The 21,789-nt window shown below is 47.2% G+C and overlaps 8 protein-coding genes across 8 annotated transcripts; 3 read left to right on the top strand and 5 right to left on the bottom strand.

The window, feature by feature from the left end:
* Positions 1-2,428: 2,428 nt before the first annotated feature.
* On the top strand, positions 2,429-3,816 carry EYB26_001047 (uncharacterized protein; the record flags this gene model as incomplete). The annotated part of the gene is made up of 2 exons (XM_054260359.1): positions 2,429-2,862; positions 2,913-3,816. 2 exons carry the CDS (start codon positions 2,429-2,431, stop codon positions 3,814-3,816), a joined length of 1,338 nt encoding a protein of 445 aa, XP_054116334.1.
* Positions 3,817-5,033: 1,217 nt separating this feature from the next.
* Positions 5,034-7,050, bottom strand: EYB26_001046 (uncharacterized protein; the record flags this gene model as incomplete). Its single annotated transcript, XM_054260358.1, has 2 exons — positions 5,034-6,599; positions 6,673-7,050. The coding sequence occupies 2 exons, from the start codon at positions 7,048-7,050 to the stop codon at positions 5,034-5,036; spliced, it is 1,944 nt and encodes a 647-aa protein (XP_054116333.1).
* A 701-nt stretch (positions 7,051-7,751) lies between these two features.
* EYB26_001045 (uncharacterized protein) lies at positions 7,752-8,429 on the top strand (the record flags this gene model as incomplete). Its single annotated transcript, XM_054260357.1, has 2 exons — positions 7,752-8,117; positions 8,181-8,429. The coding sequence occupies 2 exons, from the start codon at positions 7,752-7,754 to the stop codon at positions 8,427-8,429; spliced, it is 615 nt and encodes a 204-aa protein (XP_054116332.1).
* Positions 8,430-8,506: 77 nt separating this feature from the next.
* On the bottom strand, positions 8,507-11,038 carry EYB26_001044 (uncharacterized protein; the record flags this gene model as incomplete). Its single annotated transcript, XM_054260356.1, has 1 exon — positions 8,507-11,038. The coding sequence occupies one exon, from the start codon at positions 11,036-11,038 to the stop codon at positions 8,507-8,509; it is 2,532 nt and encodes an 843-aa protein (XP_054116331.1).
* A 398-nt stretch (positions 11,039-11,436) lies between these two features.
* On the bottom strand, positions 11,437-12,816 carry EYB26_001043 (uncharacterized protein; the record flags this gene model as incomplete). The annotated part of the gene is made up of 1 exon (XM_054260355.1): positions 11,437-12,816. One exon carries the CDS (start codon positions 12,814-12,816, stop codon positions 11,437-11,439), a length of 1,380 nt encoding a protein of 459 aa, XP_054116330.1.
* Positions 12,817-13,480: 664 nt separating this feature from the next.
* On the top strand, positions 13,481-14,416 carry EYB26_001042 (uncharacterized protein; the record flags this gene model as incomplete). Its single annotated transcript, XM_054260354.1, has 2 exons — positions 13,481-13,660; positions 13,733-14,416. The coding sequence occupies 2 exons, from the start codon at positions 13,481-13,483 to the stop codon at positions 14,414-14,416; spliced, it is 864 nt and encodes a 287-aa protein (XP_054116329.1).
* Positions 14,417-14,891: 475 nt separating this feature from the next.
* Positions 14,892-15,916, bottom strand: EYB26_001041 (uncharacterized protein; the record flags this gene model as incomplete). The annotated part of the gene is made up of 3 exons (XM_054260353.1): positions 14,892-15,452; positions 15,505-15,628; positions 15,684-15,916. The coding sequence occupies 3 exons, from the start codon at positions 15,914-15,916 to the stop codon at positions 14,892-14,894; spliced, it is 918 nt and encodes a 305-aa protein (XP_054116328.1).
* A 1,204-nt stretch (positions 15,917-17,120) lies between these two features.
* Positions 17,121-19,641, bottom strand: EYB26_001040 (uncharacterized protein; the record flags this gene model as incomplete). Its single annotated transcript, XM_054260352.1, has 4 exons — positions 17,121-17,281; positions 17,335-19,183; positions 19,251-19,384; positions 19,437-19,641. The coding sequence occupies 4 exons, from the start codon at positions 19,639-19,641 to the stop codon at positions 17,121-17,123; spliced, it is 2,349 nt and encodes a 782-aa protein (XP_054116327.1).
* Positions 19,642-21,789: the final 2,148 nt, after the last annotated feature.

The raw sequence follows: 21,789 nt of genomic DNA, 5'->3' as shown, positions 1-21,789 counted from the left end.
AACAAAGTAACTAGCCCGTACTCTGTAACTATTAGCAACGACGTGGTACTACAGAGTACAGAGTAACTAAGTTGCTTGTACTCTGTAAGTAAAATGGATAATCAACCTGAAACGAAGCCGTGATAGGAGCTCCGTTCGTGGTAATACGTACGCTGTATAGAGGACCAGGCTGGGAAACGGAAAGGAAATTAAAAAATACGTATTCATAGCAATTCGATTGGCCAGGTAAATACGTGTATAGAATACGCGTATGGTAAGCTGGGCATAATTAAAGTGATGGAAAGTTGTGCGGAGAATAAGCAGCAACAAAGTAAGCGCTTGCCAAGAATCAATGAATGGATGCGCAAAGTGGTCTCGTGCTACAACTTCCAAGAGAGATAGCGACTTGCCGATCAATCGCACTCGACGACTCCACCTGCACATGCAAAGCCCTCAAGTGATCAGAACAATATGACTAACCCAACAATTCAATAAACACCGGCATACTCGGATCACGGATCATCGCGAGAAGAAGTGCCAAAAACGCGAACCGAATGGCCCATTCGGATGCCTCGGCCACACATCTATCCGAAGTCCGGATGAGAGAAACCCATGCCTCGTTCAGAGTTGAGACTTTGTTCAGTAGTTAACTAGTTACGTAGTACCTCTGAATCAGCGGCTTGCTCACTAACGGACGCTAACCAGTTTATCGTCTTATTCCTGGATTCCTGAATCCTGATCGGACTTGAAGGTTCGCTCTGGCCAATTACATGTACACATTGCGTCGTGGTTTGCGAGGCTAATTTTTGGCCGAGTGGTCCAGAGGAACGATGCATACGTACTCAACTTCAATAAGTGGTCACACACTCACAATTCCAGTAACTTGTCACAGCGATTAGCTTGGCATTCTTTCCTCCCAGGGTAAGTGAGGTCTTGGCCATCCATATACTCCGTAAACAAAATTGCAGATCGACAAAGCAGGCTTAGCGCCCATCGGTTCGTTCAGTTTTTCGGTCCTCTTTTCAGTCTCTTTCTGAACTTTGGATGTGTTGGTCCAATTTTCCTTAGGTGAGGAGCTAAGTTATCGTTCAATAATGTGGAAGCCTGGGGGCTTATGTTTGGGATGAAGCTACTACGACTGACTACTCCTAATAATAATAATAACCAAACTGAGGCTATTGATTGAGTATGATCCTTAATTGTCGATTCCATAATTGTATCGACAGTACCAGTCACATCAGAGACGACCATTGTCCTTGTTGTACGTACTAACTATGTACGTAGTTCGATAACGGATAGATACGTCTACAGTCAGATTCTTCAGTATGTACTAGCAGTCTCCGGGCTATCCGGTTCCCTTCTTTTCCGCCATTCGCGCAACGTATGATGACTATGTGGCGCCCTGCAGCCAGCTATCAGATGCCAAGCCGTCAAGGATCGAGTGTCCGACTGCTGCTGGCCTCGATCAGTAAGGGTTATGGAAGGCCGTCTGGTCAGACTTCAGTTGACGTGTTGCACAATGTTGTCTTCGATATCAAGGTTAGTCGACATCTCAATCGGCCATCCATATACGAATACGACAGTGAGAAATTTACAGATGGTACGGGCGTAAAAGTGGACAGACAGTCTTGACGCCATTCCTAAGTCTGGTAATACCAGTAACGGCTGGATCTGCCCGTACAGCCGATACGGCCACGGCCCACTATACCTGTCACAACCAATAAGAGTCCAAATATGCATGAAATAATACGTAATATTTATGTATCGTCGGCCCCATCAGCCCGTTCTGTAAAGGCTGGTAAGTGAAAAAAAAAAAAATTACGCCCAGCGATCATGCCCTGCCACTGGTTGCTGAATGCTCTCCCAATCCCGTCATAGCTTTTTCTTCCTTTTGCTCTCCTTTTCCCAGCCTCATACTTAATTCAATACGCCTCTTCTGTTTCTCTTCTTCGCACACTTTACTTTAATCCTCGACAGCCTCATTCGCGACCAAGACGTTCTTCGTCTTCCTCACCACGGTCCTGCCGCCAGTGCGACGCTGACTCGACGACAACTTCTCGCACCTTTCCCTAACCTAACCGCTAACACCGGACGCCGAGTTCTTGTCAAACCAGGCTGCGAGGTTCCCGTTTCTGAGGCTGTGTTGCAATAAGAGTTGGTCTGCGCCAGAGTTTCGTATTTCAATCGCAAATTATCCCTGGTTGTCTGGGAGTGAAGAGTGAATACAAAACGAGTTGGAGGTCGATACATACATACATGCACCTTTGTCCGATTGTCATCGTCATCATCGCCCGCTCGCCGCCCGCCTCCTTCCACCACCACAACCAAACCATCCAAACGTCTGCCCCTTGCGTCGGTTTAATTGGAAATCCCAACAAAACCGTCGGCAAAGCGACACCTCGTTCTTTTTGAGCGTTTTGCTTTCCTCATAATCATCATCATCATCATCATGATGAACCCGACGATATCAGCTCCTTCGTGGAAGGATCGACAAAAATCACAGTTTAGCAAGGTCCAACTTCCAACCATGCCATGGCGATCGTTCAAACTCCTCATGCCGCATCGCATGAGGCGAAGACTGCGATCGAAGCTACGCAGCAGGATCTCCCCAGCTACATCCATCGCTTCGCTACAGACTTCCTTCTCGCCCAAAGACACCCTCCGGTCTCTGCAGTCATATCGCTGGAGCGTCTACGATTTCCAATACTTGCTTCTGGCTATCATCGGTATATTTTCGCTCTGTATGATCCAATCGGCGGATCCCTTCGGCAAGACATTTGTAGCTTCGGCACTCTTGTTGTCCCTGCTTTTGCCGATTACCAGGCAATTCTTCCTCCCATTTCTGCCGATCGCCGCCTGGTTGATCTTCTTCTATGCCTGCCAGTATGTATTCTGTCAACAATCTACCCGGCTCAGCCAGCTAACAATCATAGATTCATTCCCTCTGAATATCGCCCTGGAGTTTGGGTTCGTGTCCTACCCGCATTGGAAAACATCTTATACGGCGCCAACATCAGCAACATCCTTTCCGCGCACCAGAGCGTGCTGCTTGATGTGCTAGCGTGGATACCTTATGGACTCTGCCACTACGGAGCTCCCTTTGTCTGCTCGGCTATCATGTTCATCTTCGGACCGCCTGGAACGGTCCCGGTGTTTGCCAAAACATTTGGCTACATCAGCTTGACAGCCGTTGCCATTCAACTTGTCTTCCCATGCTCTCCTCCATGGTACGAAAATACCTATGGTCTTGCGCCCGCAGACTACTCAATCAAAGGCGACCCGGCTGGACTGGCTCGTATCGATGCTTTGCTCGGCATCGATCTCTATACCTCCGGTTTCCACGCTTCGCCAGTCGTGTTTGGTGCTTTTCCATCCCTTCACGCAGCTGATTCCACCCTTGCTGCGCTTTTCATGAGCCACGTTTTTCCCAAACTCAAGCCTCTCTTCGTTACCTACACCCTTTGGATGTGGTGGGCCACCATGTACTTGTCTCACCACTACGCTGTGGACCTCGTCAGCGGTGGTATTTTGGCCGCCGTGGCTTTCTACTTTGCCAAAGCTCGATTCCTGCCGCGAGTTCAGCCAGGCAAGCGATTCCGCTGGGACTATGATTACATTGAGAGAGGTAATGCCTCGGATGAGGAGGGCTATGATATGGCTCACTTCAAGGGTCATATGCATGCCGACAGTGACGAATGGACTGTTGGCTCTTCTTCGTCGGTATCGTCTGGCTCTCTATCGCCCACCGAAGATCAACATCTGTGGGAAGGTGAAACCCTGGCCTCTTTCTCCGACCTTGAAGCCGGTCGCGAATCCGGTCGCGAACCTGGTCGCTAGACCTGTCACAGGATATTTCACCCACATACAAACCCTCGACTCCGCCAGACAATCATCATCGATGGCCGTCCTCCCGTCGATACTTGCATTGATCGCATTGGTGTTTCTGCTAGCGCTGTCGGCTCACGATTGCTTGCAAATCATAGCACGGCTTTTTGTTCACCAGTACAGATGATTTAATCACGGTTTTCGCTACTCTTTTGATTTGACGCAGATTTCTGCGTTTGTTGGAGTTTACTGTACATGCATCGCATCATGGATTGGTGCGCTTATATACGCCACTTTGGGGTCTTTTTTAATGTCTCTTGAAGCAATTTTCATAGACACAATTTCCGTCGATAATACTTAATTCCGGCGACTGGCGACAAATACTGGCAACATCTTATTCGATTTCATTACGACTCACTCGCTCCCAGCCATGTATTTGTGTCATGTTCGCCGTTGGAATCCTTCGCTTGTACAATATTTTGGTCTTGCCACGAGTGGTACGACATCTTCGATTCTCAGCGTTCATACGCCCCTATTTCACCAGTCAAGCCTTTTTATCTTTGCTTCTTTTCTCATGCTTGACTGCCTCTTGCTTCATATAACGAATTTCATGTCGGTCGCTTTACTCTGGTGCCTGGAGAACGGGATACGGAAAAAAATTCTTTTACTGGAAAAGAAAGGAACGCTGTTTTGACTTTTTGGGAATAACGACTTGCATTTTTACGGCACCATCACTCGCTGTGCTTATAGAATTTGACTGTTGGTGAACTTCTTATCTTCGCCACAGTTTTGAAGGTGGATCAGCATTCACCTTGGGCATTTGAGCTCGGCTCGAACCATCGACTCTGTTTTTGACAAGTTGAGACAGTTTGGGTTGCTCTCAGAAAGTTGCTCATTTTCATCAGGGGATAGGACGTTTGGAGAACATTTTTATGCATACAAAGAGATTGGATCAAGTGAGGCATGTACTTGACGGAAACATACCTACTTGAATCTTCTCTATTTTTGATACGCAGACTCACTCTTCATTGAATCTTTTGATCAAGGAAGTATGTGGGATGTGTTGAATGTTAATGATAGTAGTATTATTATAACTTATATGATTCAATGCACATATGGTCATTACCATCAATCTGCTTGCTCTGGAGTAATTCAAAATGTAGTTTATATTACTAGTGTACATATATATGATATCATTTGAAATATATAACACCTGAAGAGATATCTGTTCAATCATCATCATCATCATCATAAATCTTAACCCTCTCCGCATACTCCCTAATATTCGAAACGTAATGATCCTTAATCATATCGCCCTTCCCGCCCGCAACCCTGAGCAACAAATCATTCAACGAAGCTCGGCCCAAAATATCAACATGATCAGCGGTATTGGGTCCCCCCCTCGTTGAGAAGCTGTCCGGTTCATGTAACATTTCATGAACAGTGATCTTGATGCCGGATGGGTTATAGCGTTTCATCCGCCAGCCGTGGGAACACATGTATCCCATACTTAGCAGACTGACGGTTCCGTCTCCTTCGCCCATTACGACGCCGTGGTCGGGCCCGCCGTCGGGTTCGGTGACGGTTGTGTCGATTGAGACGTTGAGCCTGGTCAAAGGGTCGTTCTCTTCTTGGTAGAAATAGGCGCGTTCGGTGGGTTTGCCGACTCCATAAAAGCAATAGATTTTCATGTCTGGTGCTAGCGGCAGACGAGACTCAAGCGGATTCAGCCATTTGCGAGGATCATGCTCGTTTGCTTCCACCTCTGCGCGAGTGTGCGCCACGCCCTGAGAGTAGTTGTGGGCAACTTGGTTGCGGTACCAGTCCTCGCTTTGATTGAAGAGGTACGTCAGGCTGTTTTCCATGGTGAGATTGCGGCTTGTCCAGGACGAGTTTGTCTCGCGGAAGCGAATAAGGTTGCCGTAACTCAAGGTGGTGTTTGGTTGATCGTCCGGTGCCCATGTCTCGTTTCCCCAGACTGCGTCGCCGCCCTTTGGTAGCATGCTTGATATACCGGGCATTGCGCGGAAGATTTCTGCTCGTTCTTCCTTTGATAAGAATCGCTCAAGACCGTAGACGGCAAAGGCGTTGAGTTGTGCGGTGTCTCGCATTTCGCCGGAAAGTAAGGCTGTCAGCCCTTTTACGGCGCCGAGCATGCAGCCGCTGATATTCACCCAGGAATCGATGTGACGGTTCACCCAGTCTTTGCCGCCGTTGCCATGCTGTTCGTTCTCTACCCATTTGAAGAAGTGCATGACGACCTGAGAACCCATGCTGTGCGAGACCAATGTGATCTTCTCCCCCTTGGTATTCACCGTCATCTCGATGTGTGACTGGAGACGACTGAAATATTGGTCGCGGGTTTCGAGGTTCATATACGACAAGCGCCAATCATACGCAGCGGAGAATGCGTTCGTCGGGTCATATCCAATGGTCGCTAGGTTTTCCAGAATCTTATTCCATATCCAATAACCTGTGATGAAGAAATCGGTTGCATCAAACCCCTGCGCCGCTCTTAACTTGATGTTCGGGGGATCCAAGCCCGTCTCTCTATCAAGCATGATATGATTCTTCCAAGATGCTTTGTCCATAACCAGCGCTCGCATCATACTCCAACTACCCCATAATCTCTTTCGGAAATATTGCCTAGACTCGGTATCGGTGCCCCAGCTCTCGAGACCGGTAGATATAACGCCGGGAATCATGACGACGGGGTGCTTGGCTTGGATGCCTTCGGACTTGAGCTGTAGACCAACAGAAAAAGAGTCATAGCTAACTGTATCGCGTTCATGTTTCTACCCAATAAACAAAAGCATTAGCAACTTTTTTTTTCCCCTTCTTTCGATTTCAACGGACGGATGTACGAACCGTAAATTCTTTGGCATCACTCAAAATCCCAGTAGGAATAACATCAATCAAAGAATCAAGATTGAGATCCATCAGCGCATCAAGACTAATAACCTCATTCTGATTCGCAAAGAACAGCGCAATGAATATGCCAAACAGTCCACCGAGTAGAAAAACGAAACTATTCCGACGCTTTCCACGGGGGTTGGCTAGATATTTCTTGAGTCTAGCGATTGGGCTCAATGTAGGGGTTTTGTCTTCTTTATCGTGGCTATTAACGCCGTGATGTTTTTTCGACTTTGCTTTCGTCTCGGATTCGCCTCGAGCCGGCGGTTTCGTGTCGTCGTTATTTTCATCGCGTGGAGTCTCCTTGACCGCGCGACGGCGGAGATCAGACATCCTCCCAGGTTATGCGCTCAGCGTGTGTCAAACTGATAGCTTTCGTGGTCTGTGTGCTCCGTCTATAGAAAGGGAGTGTAAGAGTAAGGATATGAAGCGAAGGAGGAGAATTCGTTGTGCGCTGTTTCCTAGTCTCGTCAAACCGTGTGTCGACACAATCACATGTAAAAGACGTCACCCGGAGACTAACTAATCCAGACAGAGTCTTATAAAAATTTACCTATTTGCGACGACCCACAATTGAAGTAGCTGGAAGGCTGTTTCAGACAAAAGAGCCAATCGAATTGTGCCAGAAAGATAATTCGGCCATCGTTGTGGTCGTGGTGGTAGTCAAATGTGAACCGTTCCAGGGACGAAAACTAAGCTGCCTTGCTTTCTCATCGGGTTGGCCAAGCAAAAAAGTTTAAGATCTCCCCGCAAACATTCATTCAAGTACAACTATATCCAACCTTGATTCATACACAACAACTTATTATTCTTGTCGACTATCCGTTGTAGGCTACCAGTACTTTTCATTTGCAATACCAACTTCTTGAAAAAAAAAAAAAAAAATCAACCGCCCATCCCAATATTCGAAGAAATAAGAGGGGAGGAAGAAGCTGCGCTGCTACGGAGTCAAGGATCAACCTCCCCTCAACAAGCGCACCCCTACAACCGCAAAATACCTCCCTATACAAAATATAAAAAGGGAAAAGAAAAAAATGGCATCGACCTCCAATGACACCGCAACGCCCAGCGCCTTACGCTACATCCAATACGACCCCTCGCGCGAAAACGAATACCTCACCGCAATGCGCCAACTAATCTCCAAAGACCTCTCAGAACCCTACAGCATCTACGTCTACCGCTACTTTTTGTATCAATGGGGAGATCTCTGCTTTTTAGCCATGGATCCAAATGACAAACTCGTGGGCGTGGTAGTCTCAAAACTGGAACCTCATCGAGGCGGGCCTCTGAGGGGTTATATCGCCATGTTGGCGGTTAGGGAGGAGTACAGAGGGCAGGGGATTGCGACGAAGTTGGTGAGGATGGCGATTGATAAGATGATTGAGAGGGATGCTGATGAGGTATGTATGGCTTTTTCAAAAGAGTTTCTCATGGGATGGATAGAGCTGATGACGTGGAATTAGGTTGCGCTTGAAACTGAGGTTGTTAATACAGCTGCTATGAAGCTATATGAACGATTGGGATTTCTTCGGAGCAAACGTCTGCATCGGTATTATCTCAATGGGAATTCGGCGTACCGGTTGGTTTTATATCTAAAGGAAGGTGTGGGATCAATGGGTGCGAATTATGATTATCCGGTACCAGTACCAGCGCCACCACCAGCTACTGGTCAGCCACAGGCGCAGATTCCAGCAGGTTATCCTGTGGTGTAGCATTAAATTGGATATTGGACTGAGGAATGAACAGGAGAAATTATATATGGGTATTGTATAGATTAATGTACATATATTTACAAACCGGCCGTATCTGCCGATGGCTGTGATGCCTGTTCTACAGGAACATCTATGACATGTTTAAGCATCTCAATCGTCGGCAAATTCTTCATGCCAACATGATTTCCTTCTTCGGGCCTGTCCCAACTATACTCTGGACTCGAATCAAGTCTGACGGCCGCATCTAGCATGACCGTAAATGGTTCGAGAGGTTGACACTGTGTACCTCTTTCGATATCGTCCTCCATCAACGCCTTAACAAGCTTGTTCTTTTCGGATGCTGACATCTTGTCCCTGTTCCGGAGCAAGTATATTATTGGATTCATCTGATACTCTTGAGGTACCAGGGACGCAGCCTTTGTCCCGGGTTGTGTCTGCGGATAGACCAAGCCGATAACAAGTGCGCCAATGTGATGGTGTATGTGATCGGGGTTGATTACATGTTTTGATCCTTTGCCTGTAGCTTTGCCAAGGAGAGATGATAGGACAATATATCGCATTGTTGGGCTTGTTTCGCCTCTCATGCTCGCATATCTCCAGATGACTCGACATGCGTTGATTGCATTCGACGCTATAGCATCGAGGAATAACATGTCGTAGTGGCGGTGGTGAAGGAGGTGTTCATGGTCTCTCAAATAAGGTGTTATGACTTCCACAGCAGGATCAATTCGGTAGAATATGGGTAATGCAGCGGTGAACGTTCTGGCGTTTGGCGCGAGCCCGAACCGTTTGTAGCTTTTAAGAATGTCTGCGGCAAGATCAAAGTCTCGTCTCAAGAAGACTGCATTCAAGATCTCGTTGAACAAGTTCGTCGTCATGATATCACTACCGTAATCTCGTTCCAGAGTTTCCAAAAAGGCCTGAATCTCGTGTCCCTCTTCAAGAAAAGTAGAAACCATCAAGGAGAGGTCGTGCTCTATCATATCATGCAGCACCCTCTTATCTTTTGTCAACCCCAACTCCTTCATGCGTCTCATCAATTCCCTTCTCGAACCCGGCGAAACGAGGGACTTCAATAAAGCCATCCAGGAATGTCCATTCGGCTGAACCCTTGCCTTCTCCATCTCCATCAGAACATACCGAAAGTACCAGGGATCCTGACGTTTGGCCGTTGCCCGGAGAAAAGCGTTGAACGTGTTTGTAGTAGAAACCACCTTGGCAACTTCAAACACCTTGCGAGCTGAATCCAGAAATTCATGGTCGAGCAACCAAGTAAGTGCCAGGTGCAAGGCATTGGATGAGAGATAGAGCTTATTTCCAGGACTTGTAAACAAATCAACGAGCTCGTCTTTCACTCGAGTGGTATGCCAGTAGTCTTTTACCGGGGGTTCGTAATAGACCCATTGCTCGACCAATCTGTTGAACTTTCGAATACTATTCACCACGGTGCCTGGGACTGGTTCCGAGACCGTTGTACGGTTATCATTGCTCGGGGGAGAGAACCACCATCTTCGAACGAGGGGAGGCGTCACGCCTTGCTGACGCAAAGCGAGCATTGAGGGAATGACAGGCGATAATCCTGACTGCCGAATCTGTTCGTCGTATTGTTGAAACTGTCTCTCTACCAACTCAATGACCCGTTTTGTACCCGAGAGAACCACTTTGCGATAGATTCCTTCGCTCTCTAGAGAGTCCAGTATTTGGACCTTACACCCGTTCCGAATCCGGACGTACCAGATGTTCTCCATCGATCTCGTAGTGCCGGAGAAGAATGCAACTGTCTCTTCTCGTAGTAGAATTTCCTTGCGTACGCCTTTTGTCGGCGTTACAATCGTTTCATTGTGCATTCTCTCCAGGCGTGACATGAATTCTGTCCAGTGGGGCAGTGTCTTGAATTTCGCCTTGGGCTGCGATACGATGAATTGCCGATATCTCAATTTTTTTGACAGCGCTGATGTGTTAACTTGGGCCGACATTCGGGCTAGATCCGCATCACGTTTGCGCATTAAAGACCGTAGCTCTCTTTCCTCGGGAGATGGTGCATTTGACTGTACCGTGCGGATTGTGAAAGGTTTTGTATCAAGGCCCTCATTTTCCACATTCTCATATTCCACGTTTTGGTTTTCAGTGTCCTCTTTGCCCACGGGCTCATCGGGTAGATTGTCAAGCTCGCTTTCGTTTTGCAACTGGGTTTTGCGCTCAGGAGGGCTTGCATGTAGACGACCGGTCCGCTGGTATCCATCGTCGAACCGGTTGAGCACGGCTTCACGGTTGAGTTCGGGATCGGATATCACTGCACGGTGACCAACCCGACCTCCATCAACATCATCCCTCCTAGCTAGATAGCTATCTTGCGTCATCCATCTTCGGGACTTATGACCAACTGATTGACTCTGCTGTTGTAACCCATTATAATGTCTGCGCAACCTCGGCCGTCGGGTAGAAGAAAAACAAGCTCGAGACTCCGAAGCCGGACATCGTATCAACTGAATCTTCGCGAAAGGAGGGTACAGGAACTGCAGAGGCTCATTCGATGCCGGAACAGCGACATTATCTAGAAAAGTTGACAAGTTGCCGCGTCGAAGACAGCTCTTGCCTCGAGTAATCATTAGGAGTGGCAGCAGAGAGGAGAAGTGGGCATGAGGTGACCTCTCTGGCTGCAAGCGGACTTTTTGATGATGTGGATATGGAAATCATGAAAGCCGTTGCTTGAATATATATACAGCGAGTATTATTTTTGTTGTTGGTTGTTGACAAGGACGGTCATGGATTGATGATGTTGCGGAAATTTTGAAAAAGTCCGGAGCTTGGGAAAACGGCGTATCCACCCGGGCGGTGAGCCTCCTGGCCTTCATCAACGCGCCTCCAATGTCTTTTTGACATGTTTGTTCAGGCATGAACTACGCATTTTAATGATTGCTGGTAGTAAGTAAATTGTATTGAAAGGACACGCAGGAGATCCAGCGTCTTTCTTTGTTCATGGTATGGTAACTATTCGCTGCTAAGATCAATAAATATGGCCCTCCTGTCCAACGGCAGCTGCTTTTGGAATGCCTTTAATGTCGGTCCACGACTTTTCCTTGCCTTTGCTGTGTGACGACTCATAAGGTTTCTGTAACTCAGTGGCATGGAGACCTTCAAGATTATCCTTGGAGATATCGAAAATGTCTGAGTCAGAAAGCTCTTTCTTAATAGCATCAATGGTTCTGGAAATGTTATTGCGCCTTCGGTTGAGAGCGTCAAGTTCCTTTTTATCTGCACCAGTGGTGCTTTCGAGTTCTACCTCGTCCAATGCATCTTGCAAGAGTTTCAGAAATTGCCAACGTGAAGTTCGGAAGATAAACAAGCCCAATACTTCGGGGACCTTGTCAGGAAGATAATAAAGCTCCTCTCCACCTTGAGCCAGAAATTTCCTGAGTGCTTCGATCTTCTCGCGGTCCACGATGGCGTTCTTCATAGCATCGAGTAGCCTCGGTATATTATCAATATTATCCCCCACCTGTCTTTCCGGTGAACCCCCGATATCTCTTCTGATATCTGACGACGAAGAAACGTTCGTCGTCGGAGGCAGAATACTCGGTTCCACACTCTCCGGCTCCTGAGAATGAATGCTAAAATAATCCTCATTCAACAAATGGGCCATATGAAAGTCTGTTTGATCTGCCCCGTTCCTGAGTGGCGCGTCGTTCTTCTTGATCCGTAATCTCACCCAGCGTCTTCTGCGCACATATGAATGAAACCAAGGGTGAGTACCATGCCAGCCAAATTTCGGTAAAAATAAAAACGAGTATTGCCAGCCTTCTTCGTCAACATCGCCAGACATATCCACGTACCACGTCGGCCAGGCCCATTCCCAACTCGGATCAGGGAGTTGCGCATTTGTGATGTTGACGGGGCTCTCCCGATAATCTTTGTCTACCCATGCGGGAGGATCGAATTGGAGGAGGGAGCGAGAGGAGTAGAACGGTATGCCGAAAAGGAACCATCCTCGCTGGTTCTCGTAGAGTACATCGAGCTCTGGGTTGGCTTCCGGGTTTTCCTCCGCTTTTAGAATGTCTGTAGTTTTGGTTTGCACGGGAACGATGTCCAGTATGTCTACACCATCAATGTCCTTGCCAAGTGATTGCGTATCTGTAGTGTTGTTTTTCGTTGCTGCACGAGATAGGCTTTGACTTCTAGAGTCGGTGTCCGAAGCATTCAGTCTTTCGGGTTGCCACTTGGCATATTTCCTTCTCTGTAATCCATTCTTGACAGAGTCTCTGGTAAGCTTTCTCCCCAGTGGGAAACTAGATGGGCGAGTCTCCGAGCGGGTCAGGTCTCGTTCAAGCGGTTGCGAGGGAGTTGTATTGTCAACTAAATCGATGCCCTTGGCGGCATCGGTGGCCATTATTCGTTCGCCTTGTGCCGGCAGGAACTGGAGAGAGTGCATACATTCATAGAAGGACCGGATTAGGGGTGAAATAGTGAGTCTTTTCAATCACCTGAGAAAAAGTTCGGTCGACGTCATAGCAAGAAACAACCGCGATAAGATTGTCCGGGGCCAATCAGAATTGAAGAAAGTTGTATGGCAGCGTACTAAAAGTGAAACAAAGAAGAAACCAACGTAAACTAGACATACTAGTTTGTATTAAGCTTAATGAACGTGAAGCATGCGGCTCATGTGGTCAAGTCAAGATGTTCTAAACGTTGGACGAGGTATGGTCGACCCTATGACATCTCAGATGATCGGCGGCAGGTGTTAGCGGGATCGTCCCAAATCTAACAAGGCAGCCACTCATTGTCACTAAGCTCGGTGTTAAATCTCATTTTTCACTCCACCACCTACATGAATATAGCTTCATGAAATTGAAAAAATTAGATGAGACCAGCAAAAATTACGAAGTACAGAGATATCAATTACGTCCAGAATACAGCACATCCGAACAGCTTCTGGTGCTAGTAGAAAGAGTGGAAACAGGCAAAGAGAATATCCAGAACAAGAATACCCGCAACCCTCAACAAAACAAAACACCAACTCCATCAGAACGACAAGCATTCTCAAGACCTGCACAATGCAGTCCGAACATTATCGCAAAATCGAACTCCAATCCCCCGCAGACCTCACCTACCTCTATACCAACGCGGTCGCAGAATCGCGACAAAAGCTCGATCTACACTTTCCGCCCTCCGCGTACTCCAATGGCGACCAGCCGGATCCCATGAAAGAGCGCGTCAAGGAGCTTGTCGACGACGTTCGTCCATACCCCCTCACTGGGAAAAATATATATATATATATATACGTGATACTAACTCCCAATGTGAAGTTTATCAGACAAACATATACCTACGCCTCCGACTCCCTGACCATAAACGGCCTCGAATTCGATTCTGCGTCCGTCTCTGCCTCCGCTTCAGCTTCCAAAGACTCTGGAGACGCGCCATTCCCATTCCCATCTGCATTCTCAGCGCCCAATGAAACTATCGAATTCGAGCCGTACGACGGAAATCTTGCGTCGCGCGTAAGCTCTTTATACGCTCAGCTTGAGTCGTTGACTACAACGGTCGCGCAGTTGAGACGTGATGCGCCTGGGAAGGCAGCGAAGATATACGCGGCTAATTTGAGGGAGGCGTTGGAGAAGGAGGACGAGGAGTTTGAGCATCAGCAGGAACAGCAACAACGCAAGCGGAGACGGTTGGAGGAGAATAAGGACGGTGATAACGACACAAACATGGAAGATCATGACGACGAGACGCAAGAAATCGACCCGGAGTTCAGATTGGATATACCATTTGGCACGCAAGCGGAGCGCGAGAGATGGCAGAGCGGCGAGATGGCGGAGGTTTATACAGATACGTTACGGACTTTGCTTCGATTGCAAGGGGAGGAACTGACAGATTCTGCCGGGGCAGTGTCTCATGCTGATAGTGACAAAAAGGCTATATCGACGACGGTGGCCACGGCCGAGAGGGCTGAGAAGGCGGTCGAGGTTGTGGAGAGGATGGTTTAGATGGAGCTGACGACTTGTCAATGATACGAACCTGTTGATATGTGATGAACTCATACAATCTCATGGACTAGGCTAATAACTTCGAAATAATACAATCTGATTCATCAATTGAGCTAGCTACCTTTCTATCTACCAGCTACTACTATATCACCGAAGGCCAACTAAAAGATAATATATCTGATCCATTTCAAAACCAAAGAAAACCCTAGAAAGAGGGTGAGAGACGATCTTATCTACATGCCAGAAAAACAACAATAATAAGCAAAGAGAGAGAGAGAAAAAAAAATGGAAACTGGTTCCTGTATACAGTACCAAATTCATGTTCTTGATACTTTTTTTTTGCCGAAAGCCAAAACCTGCATGTATGTATACATGAAATCAAGTTACCAAGAACATGTGGCTCGACAAGGGTCACGTAAAGTAGATTGGCAGATGAAAAACACAAATGTCATTATCTAGTCGATTTTCTCTATATTTAGGCAGCGGTCTTCTCAGCAGGAGCAGCCCACTTAGGAGGACGAGTCCATTCCGGATCCTGCCATGGACCAGCATCACTCAATTCACACCCTCCCTGGCATTCACAAGTACCACCAAACTCCTTGGGCAGATTCTCTTTGGGCACCTGCGCAAACAATTCAGACTGATAGTTTGATCCCAACACCTTGATCTTGTCGACCGTGACAGGGTCAAGGAATCCCTTAACAGCACTGAAGACGCTGCTGAACCCCCAGGGTGCGTTGATCAGGTACAACTTGCCCAAACGTTCGGGGTAGTAGTTTTGCGAGATGGCGGAGGCTTGACGGACATAGCCGTAGACAGAGGGGACGCTGGTGATTCCGACGCCCTTGAGGTCCATAATGGTGCAGCAGGTTTCGAGTAATTTGCCGGCTTTGCGGGAGCAGGCGGGCAGACGGGGATCGGACAGTTTCTCGTACTCGCAGACGAGGTTTTGGAGCATTCGTTCGGAGGTGGTGATCTTGTACATGGCATTGAGATCGATTTTGCCGAGTTTCTCGATGTAGACAGGTCGGCCGTCCTAGAAATCGCCAAGTAAGTATTAATCCATATGAAGGAACAGAGAGACATACCTTATCGGTCTTGTGGTAATATTGCGGGTAATACGCAAACACCTCAGGCTTCTCGGTGTAATCAAAGGTTTGCACGAGCTCATCGGTGCCAAACTCCTTCCTCCAATTCTCGCACTCAATGAACCTATACCATGCGTCAATACACCGTCGTTTTGTAACCGGAGAACTAGGGGACGTACATGGCCTTGGCAGCCTCAACATTAAACTTCCGAGCGCGCAAGAACCGTAACAGAGTCAAGGTATCTAAACGCTCCGTGTATCCCTCCTGTTCCAGCAGAGTACGGAGTTGGAAGATCTTTGCATCCTGTTCATCGGTCGTATGACCGGGGTGACCGGATCGTGCTTCGGGCGACGTCGTTGGGAAGTCGTAGTTGTCATATTTGGCGTCGAAGTTTTGGGTTTTTTCGGCCATGTTGAACGAATTTCCTTTTGTTCTTATCCTTTATATGCTCTCTGTTGTTGCTTCTTGATGTCCTCTATTTCTTAATCACTCACGAGATAAGTAGACGTGAAACGGCGCTGGCAGTATTGGATTTCGTCGTTCAGTTCGGAGGGGTTGGTCAGGTTGGTTGGGGAAACAATTCAACTTTTCACTTTCTTCGCCAAGAACGACGACGACGGTCAAGCTTTATGACAATAGTATGCCTCAGAATTGAAGTTGTTTCAAGTTCTATACAACAAAAAAGGATTTAGTACTTGGCAGGATGACAGAGTCAGTATAACCAATTGAGAAATGATTAAGGAGAAGGGTTAAAGGGGAAGATGAGAGGAGAGCGAGGAAAGTGGGACGGGCATACAACAGAACCTAAGCTTGGAGTCAAAGTCCCTGGACTAAGCCACGAGGTGGAAAGGTAGTTATCTCCTTATTTGCGTTAGTATGGTAAATTGTCACCTCTGGATGACCACCTAAACCTGTTTAGCAATTAGGTGAGAATGTTCAGATGATTTGCCAGACCTGACAAGCCAGACAGACAGCATACATAGGGGCATGAAGTCGATGAGAGCGTCGGAATGGTCACAACGGCTACGTCTGTGCTGCCTATCACATGGCTGAATGTAGACGACACCTGTCACGTCCCAATAGAAATCATTGAACCACGGTATAAATTTAATAAACGCTGCCCATGTAAATGTATATAGGCATAAAAAAAATGATCGCTTGGCATTCGCAATGCAACGGACTCAAAATAATTCAAAAACACCACATTATTATTACATGAAGAGGAGGACCATCGGTCCATCTTGAACACAAAACAAAACAACATGGTATAGAGATAAGAAATACATGATGATAACAAGCCAGAAATTATAGTAGACCACCGACCTCAGAAACACGTACAAACAACGTTAACAACACCTGCGACAACCAAATTCATCTTTCGACCAGCGAAAGCTGACACGACTTCTCGTACCGTCGATACAGTACTTATAACAAATATAACAAAAGCACGGATGAAAATCAATAGATAAAAAATATGTGCAGACACCGGCTAAAACCAACAGAAACGTTGACGCAAGCGGGTTGGGTATCATAGGAAGTTGACTCAAACTCGACGAAGCGAGCATCTTCACCATGGGTTGCAGAAATGCAACTTGGCGAGTCGGTGATGGACGATTTACCAGGCCTTGCGACGAGCGAAGCGTTTGTTCAACAATGTCAAAACCTTTGACACGTTGAACTGAACGTATTCAAGATCAAGATCTTCTTGGGCGTCTTTCTGCATTTCAAGCAGATCATCCAGTTTCAAGTCCAATTCTAAAAGGCCACGCGCACGTCCTGAATAAGAGTTATTAGTGATTGATCTACATTAGATGCGGAATATTGCTTACCCTTGTAGTGTAGACTGATGACGAATGTGCCCGGAAGTGGGCTGCGGAACATGAAATAGATATTCGCCCGCCGATTTTCGGGGACATTGCTCTTGCGAATAACGCCCTCTTTCTCTAGTTGCTGATGTGTAAACTTGTACGGGCCAAGTTCTTGATTCTTCTGTTGTTTGCGTGACTTGCCTTCGGATTGGCTCCGTACGTTATGCAAGTACGACTTGTATGTTTCCAACTGACCAACCAAGTACGCATTGTGATCGCGGATTGTACGGAAAACGCCATCCAACTGTTTGGCCTCTTCAGCAACTTTCTCCTTTAGCGAGCCCAAATGGACCAACTCCTGCTCGACTTCATCACGCAAAAGACCAAACTCGTCCGAACGGTCAATCACACCCATCTCCTGGAGCTGGCTGAGCAGTTCCATGGTCCGAATACCCTTGCGCACCATGACTGCATCGTTCTTCAAGGTGGCAGCAGCCTCGGCGATGCGGTCTAGACGCAAAGGTCGTCGCAGGACGCTTGAATTAGGAGGAAGCGAGCGCAGAATCTGAACAAAGGTCGACTTGGCCTCCATGAAGTAAATCTCCTCTTGTGTAATGTCGAGAGCAGCAGTAAGATCGTCGACAGAGGTTTCCCACTTACTAAAGAGCGGTAAATTGATTGTACGGTTGTCTTTGCGAGGAAGCTGTGGGGGCGCTGCGCCGAGCTCTTGGAGTATTGTGTGCAAATGAGAGTGCTGATCCGAAGCCGCCAAAGCTGTGCTGTGTCTCTCCAACAAGGAATGAGTAGCGTAGACCTCGTTCAAGGTAATCTGCAATTCAAGATCGCGCTTTGTCAAAGCGACGTAGTTGTCCATTTCCAAACTCTCATAAAAGTCCTGAACTTCGCACAAGTCAAGCATAAACTTGTTTACACGTTCTTTGTTCTGATGGATAAACGGCTGAAGCGCTGCCATGTAGGGTTCTTTGGCGTATGAAGGCTTGTTCGCCAGGTTTTGCAACATCTTGGCAATGAGAGTCAAGGTTCGTCGCGGCTTGTCCGAAGGAACAGATTCGATGAGCATATAAGACCGAGGGGTGACGATGGCTGGGTTGATGAAACGGAGGAAGAAGAAACCTCCGATCAGGGTACAAATGGTTTGATCCTGAGCATCTGGGTACTTGCGGCGGGACAAACTTCGAATCTGCTTGCAGATCCAACGGATTCCATACGGAGCATCCTCAAGCCCTTCGATGATTGTAGTCAGGAAGGTATTGGCAATCTCGGTCAACATTTTCAGACGGGGTTCAATGATGGCTTGAACCTGTTTGTTCTCAGCTGCGACCTCCGCAGTCACTGATTTAGCTAAGTAATCGGGTAGTCGTCCGGTGTCATCTTCAATCTGCTGAACCATGCTCTCATAAACCTTCAATGGGTTAATTTCGAGGTCAACATCCTGTAACTCAATCAGGTCGTTGATCCGCTGCGCCAGGACTTGTTTGAGGTAACTTTGACCAGGACCACGGCGAGTATAGGTGGTCATCATTCGTGAGACGGGCGTGTTTTGGCGCAAGAGCGACGAGTATTCCGGGGTATTATCGAACTGGTAGGTAAGAACGGACTGGAACATGGTCAATAGCAAGTGTTCTTCACGGCTCTCATATTGATTTCCGTAGATGGTGAACATGACTGTTTGCAGCAGGGAGTCAATTTCTGACATTGAAACTAAACGGCAGAGATGGGCGATGTGTTTTGGCTCTGACTGAAGCAGAAAAAGGAGATTTCCGTATTTCTGCGTCTTTTCGTCGTTGGGAAAGTGTCCCTCTTGAGAAGATTCCAAGCTTTCCTCAAGGCGGCTTGAGATTTCATTTTGCTAGAAACAAGGCGTGTCAGATTCGCGACGTAACACATTTATAAACAAAAAGTATAAGAACACAAACCTCCTCCAATGCCATGCGATTTTGAATCAGCAAGGCAATTCTGGAGTCCAAGTAGCGGACATCTTTCTCGAGGACGAAGTTCTTTTTGGACTGCGACGAAATTTTGGCTTTGAGTTCGCGGAGGTGTTTTTGCGCTTCACCAACCAGTCAGTATTCGCGAATATTATATGAGTATAGTTGCCGTACCTTTGGCCAATTCGTCTGAGATTTCCAAGTCTTTATCCTTAGCGGACATGGACAGGTACAGCGCCGTCACGGACATGCGCTTCGATGCGCGCACCGACCTCGTGTCGTGCGAAGACATTGTGTTTTGACGAGAAACGGGCTGAAAGGAAGAGGAAGAGGACGTCGATGCCCTCGACGCCGGCTGGAGCATGGTAGCTACCGACATTGTGGCGGTAATGGTCGCGACGGTGCAAATAAGGGTTTATATAGCGATTATATATAACGGATGGCCGGCAAAATCGTCTTCGTTGCTGCCGATATATATGTATTGGCTTTAATTGAAATGTGTCGTCCCATGAAAATTCGGTCCCGTAATATAAGGCGAAACAACGGTTGAGTTTTGGTTGTTTACGTCCGACTCGTCTCGTGTGGCAGACCGAATGGGTAAAAGTTTCTGTCCAGGTGATGTCGTGAAGATTTAATATAGTCGTGATGTTTTTATTGTCGGTAAAAGCGTAAGGTAGTGAGTTGAATTACGCAGGGGACGTTGGGTAGGGATCCGGGTGCGAACGAAACAGTAAGTGTGTGCTGTGTGTCAGTTTCCGGGACGCTGCTTCCTTTTTTTTGCTCGCCCCTTTTTTGATGCGAGCCGAGTAAAGAGCGTTGACAATGCCGGCGAGACGACGAACAAAGGAAGCGAGCGCGATGGGGATATAGACGAGAAGTATAGAGAGAGGGAGAGAGAAGAAGGAGAAGAAGAAGATAAAATGAGAGGAGAGAGAAAATAAGCAGAAGAAGATCGACAGATTGGCTGCTGGGTTTAAGGAAGGCGGAGGGGTGCGAGGGAATAACAGGCAGGAGCAGGGGGAGAAGGCACAGGGAAAGAGCGGGGGTGTGTGGATTTCCGGTCTGACTTATGACCACGGAGTCATTTACGCTGCCGATAAGAGCTCAATATTCTTTCTGTTTATTCTGTTGACGTTGTCATATTTTCTTTTCTTTTCCTTTCTTTTCTTTTTTTTTTGTTTAGTGGTGAATTGCAATTGACTTGCCAGATGTACAATAGATGGTTTTGTGTTTACTCGGCAGGTCTGCAGAGAAGCCGGCCGACCGGCAACGCAATGTAGCAGTAGGCTACACAGTCAATCAATATCTTCTATGCAACAATAAGAAATTAAGAGGAACAGACCTTACCGGGTGGCTCTACGGTGTACTGACTCTTGAATCATCATAGCTGGTCTGATCGTGGACGGTCATGTATGGATTACGGAATACGGAGTATATCTTCTACTTTCTAAACATTATTATGGGGCCTTAATTATGGAGACTGGTCTTAGCAACTTAGCAAGAGGACATCAGGTTTGAGGTTGCACTAGTTGACTGAGAGTGTAGATTAACCGAATGAATATCTCGACGCTCGGAGACAAGATGATGAAGGCAGAAAATAGGGGCATTAGCACGACTGAGATACTAATAGGACGTTAAGTTACTACGGATGTATGTAGTAGGTACTCGTATGACTTGGTGTCGCATTCAAGGTGAAGGTGAGACAAGACAATTCTGAAACAGCCTCGAGTAGTACATCCTAAGTGCACGGGTGACAGACAGCCCTGTGTACACTGCACAGCATAAGACACACAGTCCACAGAACAGTCCGCCCTCGATTGTTAGTAGTCTACCCCTGAGTCTGGATACATCCAAGAATACTCCCAAGAAGAAAACAGGACTTGGTCCACCCACAGAGAGCATCCAAGGCTGATTGGTGCGGTGATGCAGGAACAGCCGTGTGAGTGGGCCATGTGCAGTAGTGTATTTATCCGTACCGGACAATACAATTTGCCGCATCCCATAGTTAGTTAGTGCGAGTACGAGGCACAAAGTAATTCTTTGTAGTGGATGGCGAGAGGACACAGGGAACCACAATATATGCTTCAAACCTGTATATATCTGGAAGTTTTGGTGAGGAACCTTTTGAAGGTTGAATTCGAAGTGTGACTACTTAGTGAGCAGTATAGAGTCTATAGACTAACTACATGGTGTATGGGTACGTATTACATATCAGCTACCCCGTAACTAAGGCTCGGGTATGATTATGCAGGCTTCCCGCTATCCGCAGTACGTGTTACTATCAGTATCCACCGTCTCCGAGTCTTACCACAGACTCTACTATTACGTACATGCGTAGTCACTCGACTGAAATAACTCACACAATAGGCAATCCTTATCTTACTGAGCATCAACTCTCTAGTAGCTTCATCTAGTATGTACATGCAAGGGACAATGACAGGTCATGCATCCCGGCCTTGACGTCGGACAACGGTTTGTTCCTATGACGTGACGTCCTATGCCGTATGACTTTTAGTCTAAATGCATA

Source organism: Talaromyces marneffei, chromosome 1, assembly GCF_009556855.1.
Source record: "Talaromyces marneffei chromosome 1, complete sequence".
NCBI classification, from domain to species: domain Eukaryota; kingdom Fungi; phylum Ascomycota; class Eurotiomycetes; order Eurotiales; family Trichocomaceae; genus Talaromyces; species Talaromyces marneffei.
Note: the sequence above shows the minus strand (reverse complement) of the source record. Positions and strands in the feature narration are given on the sequence as shown.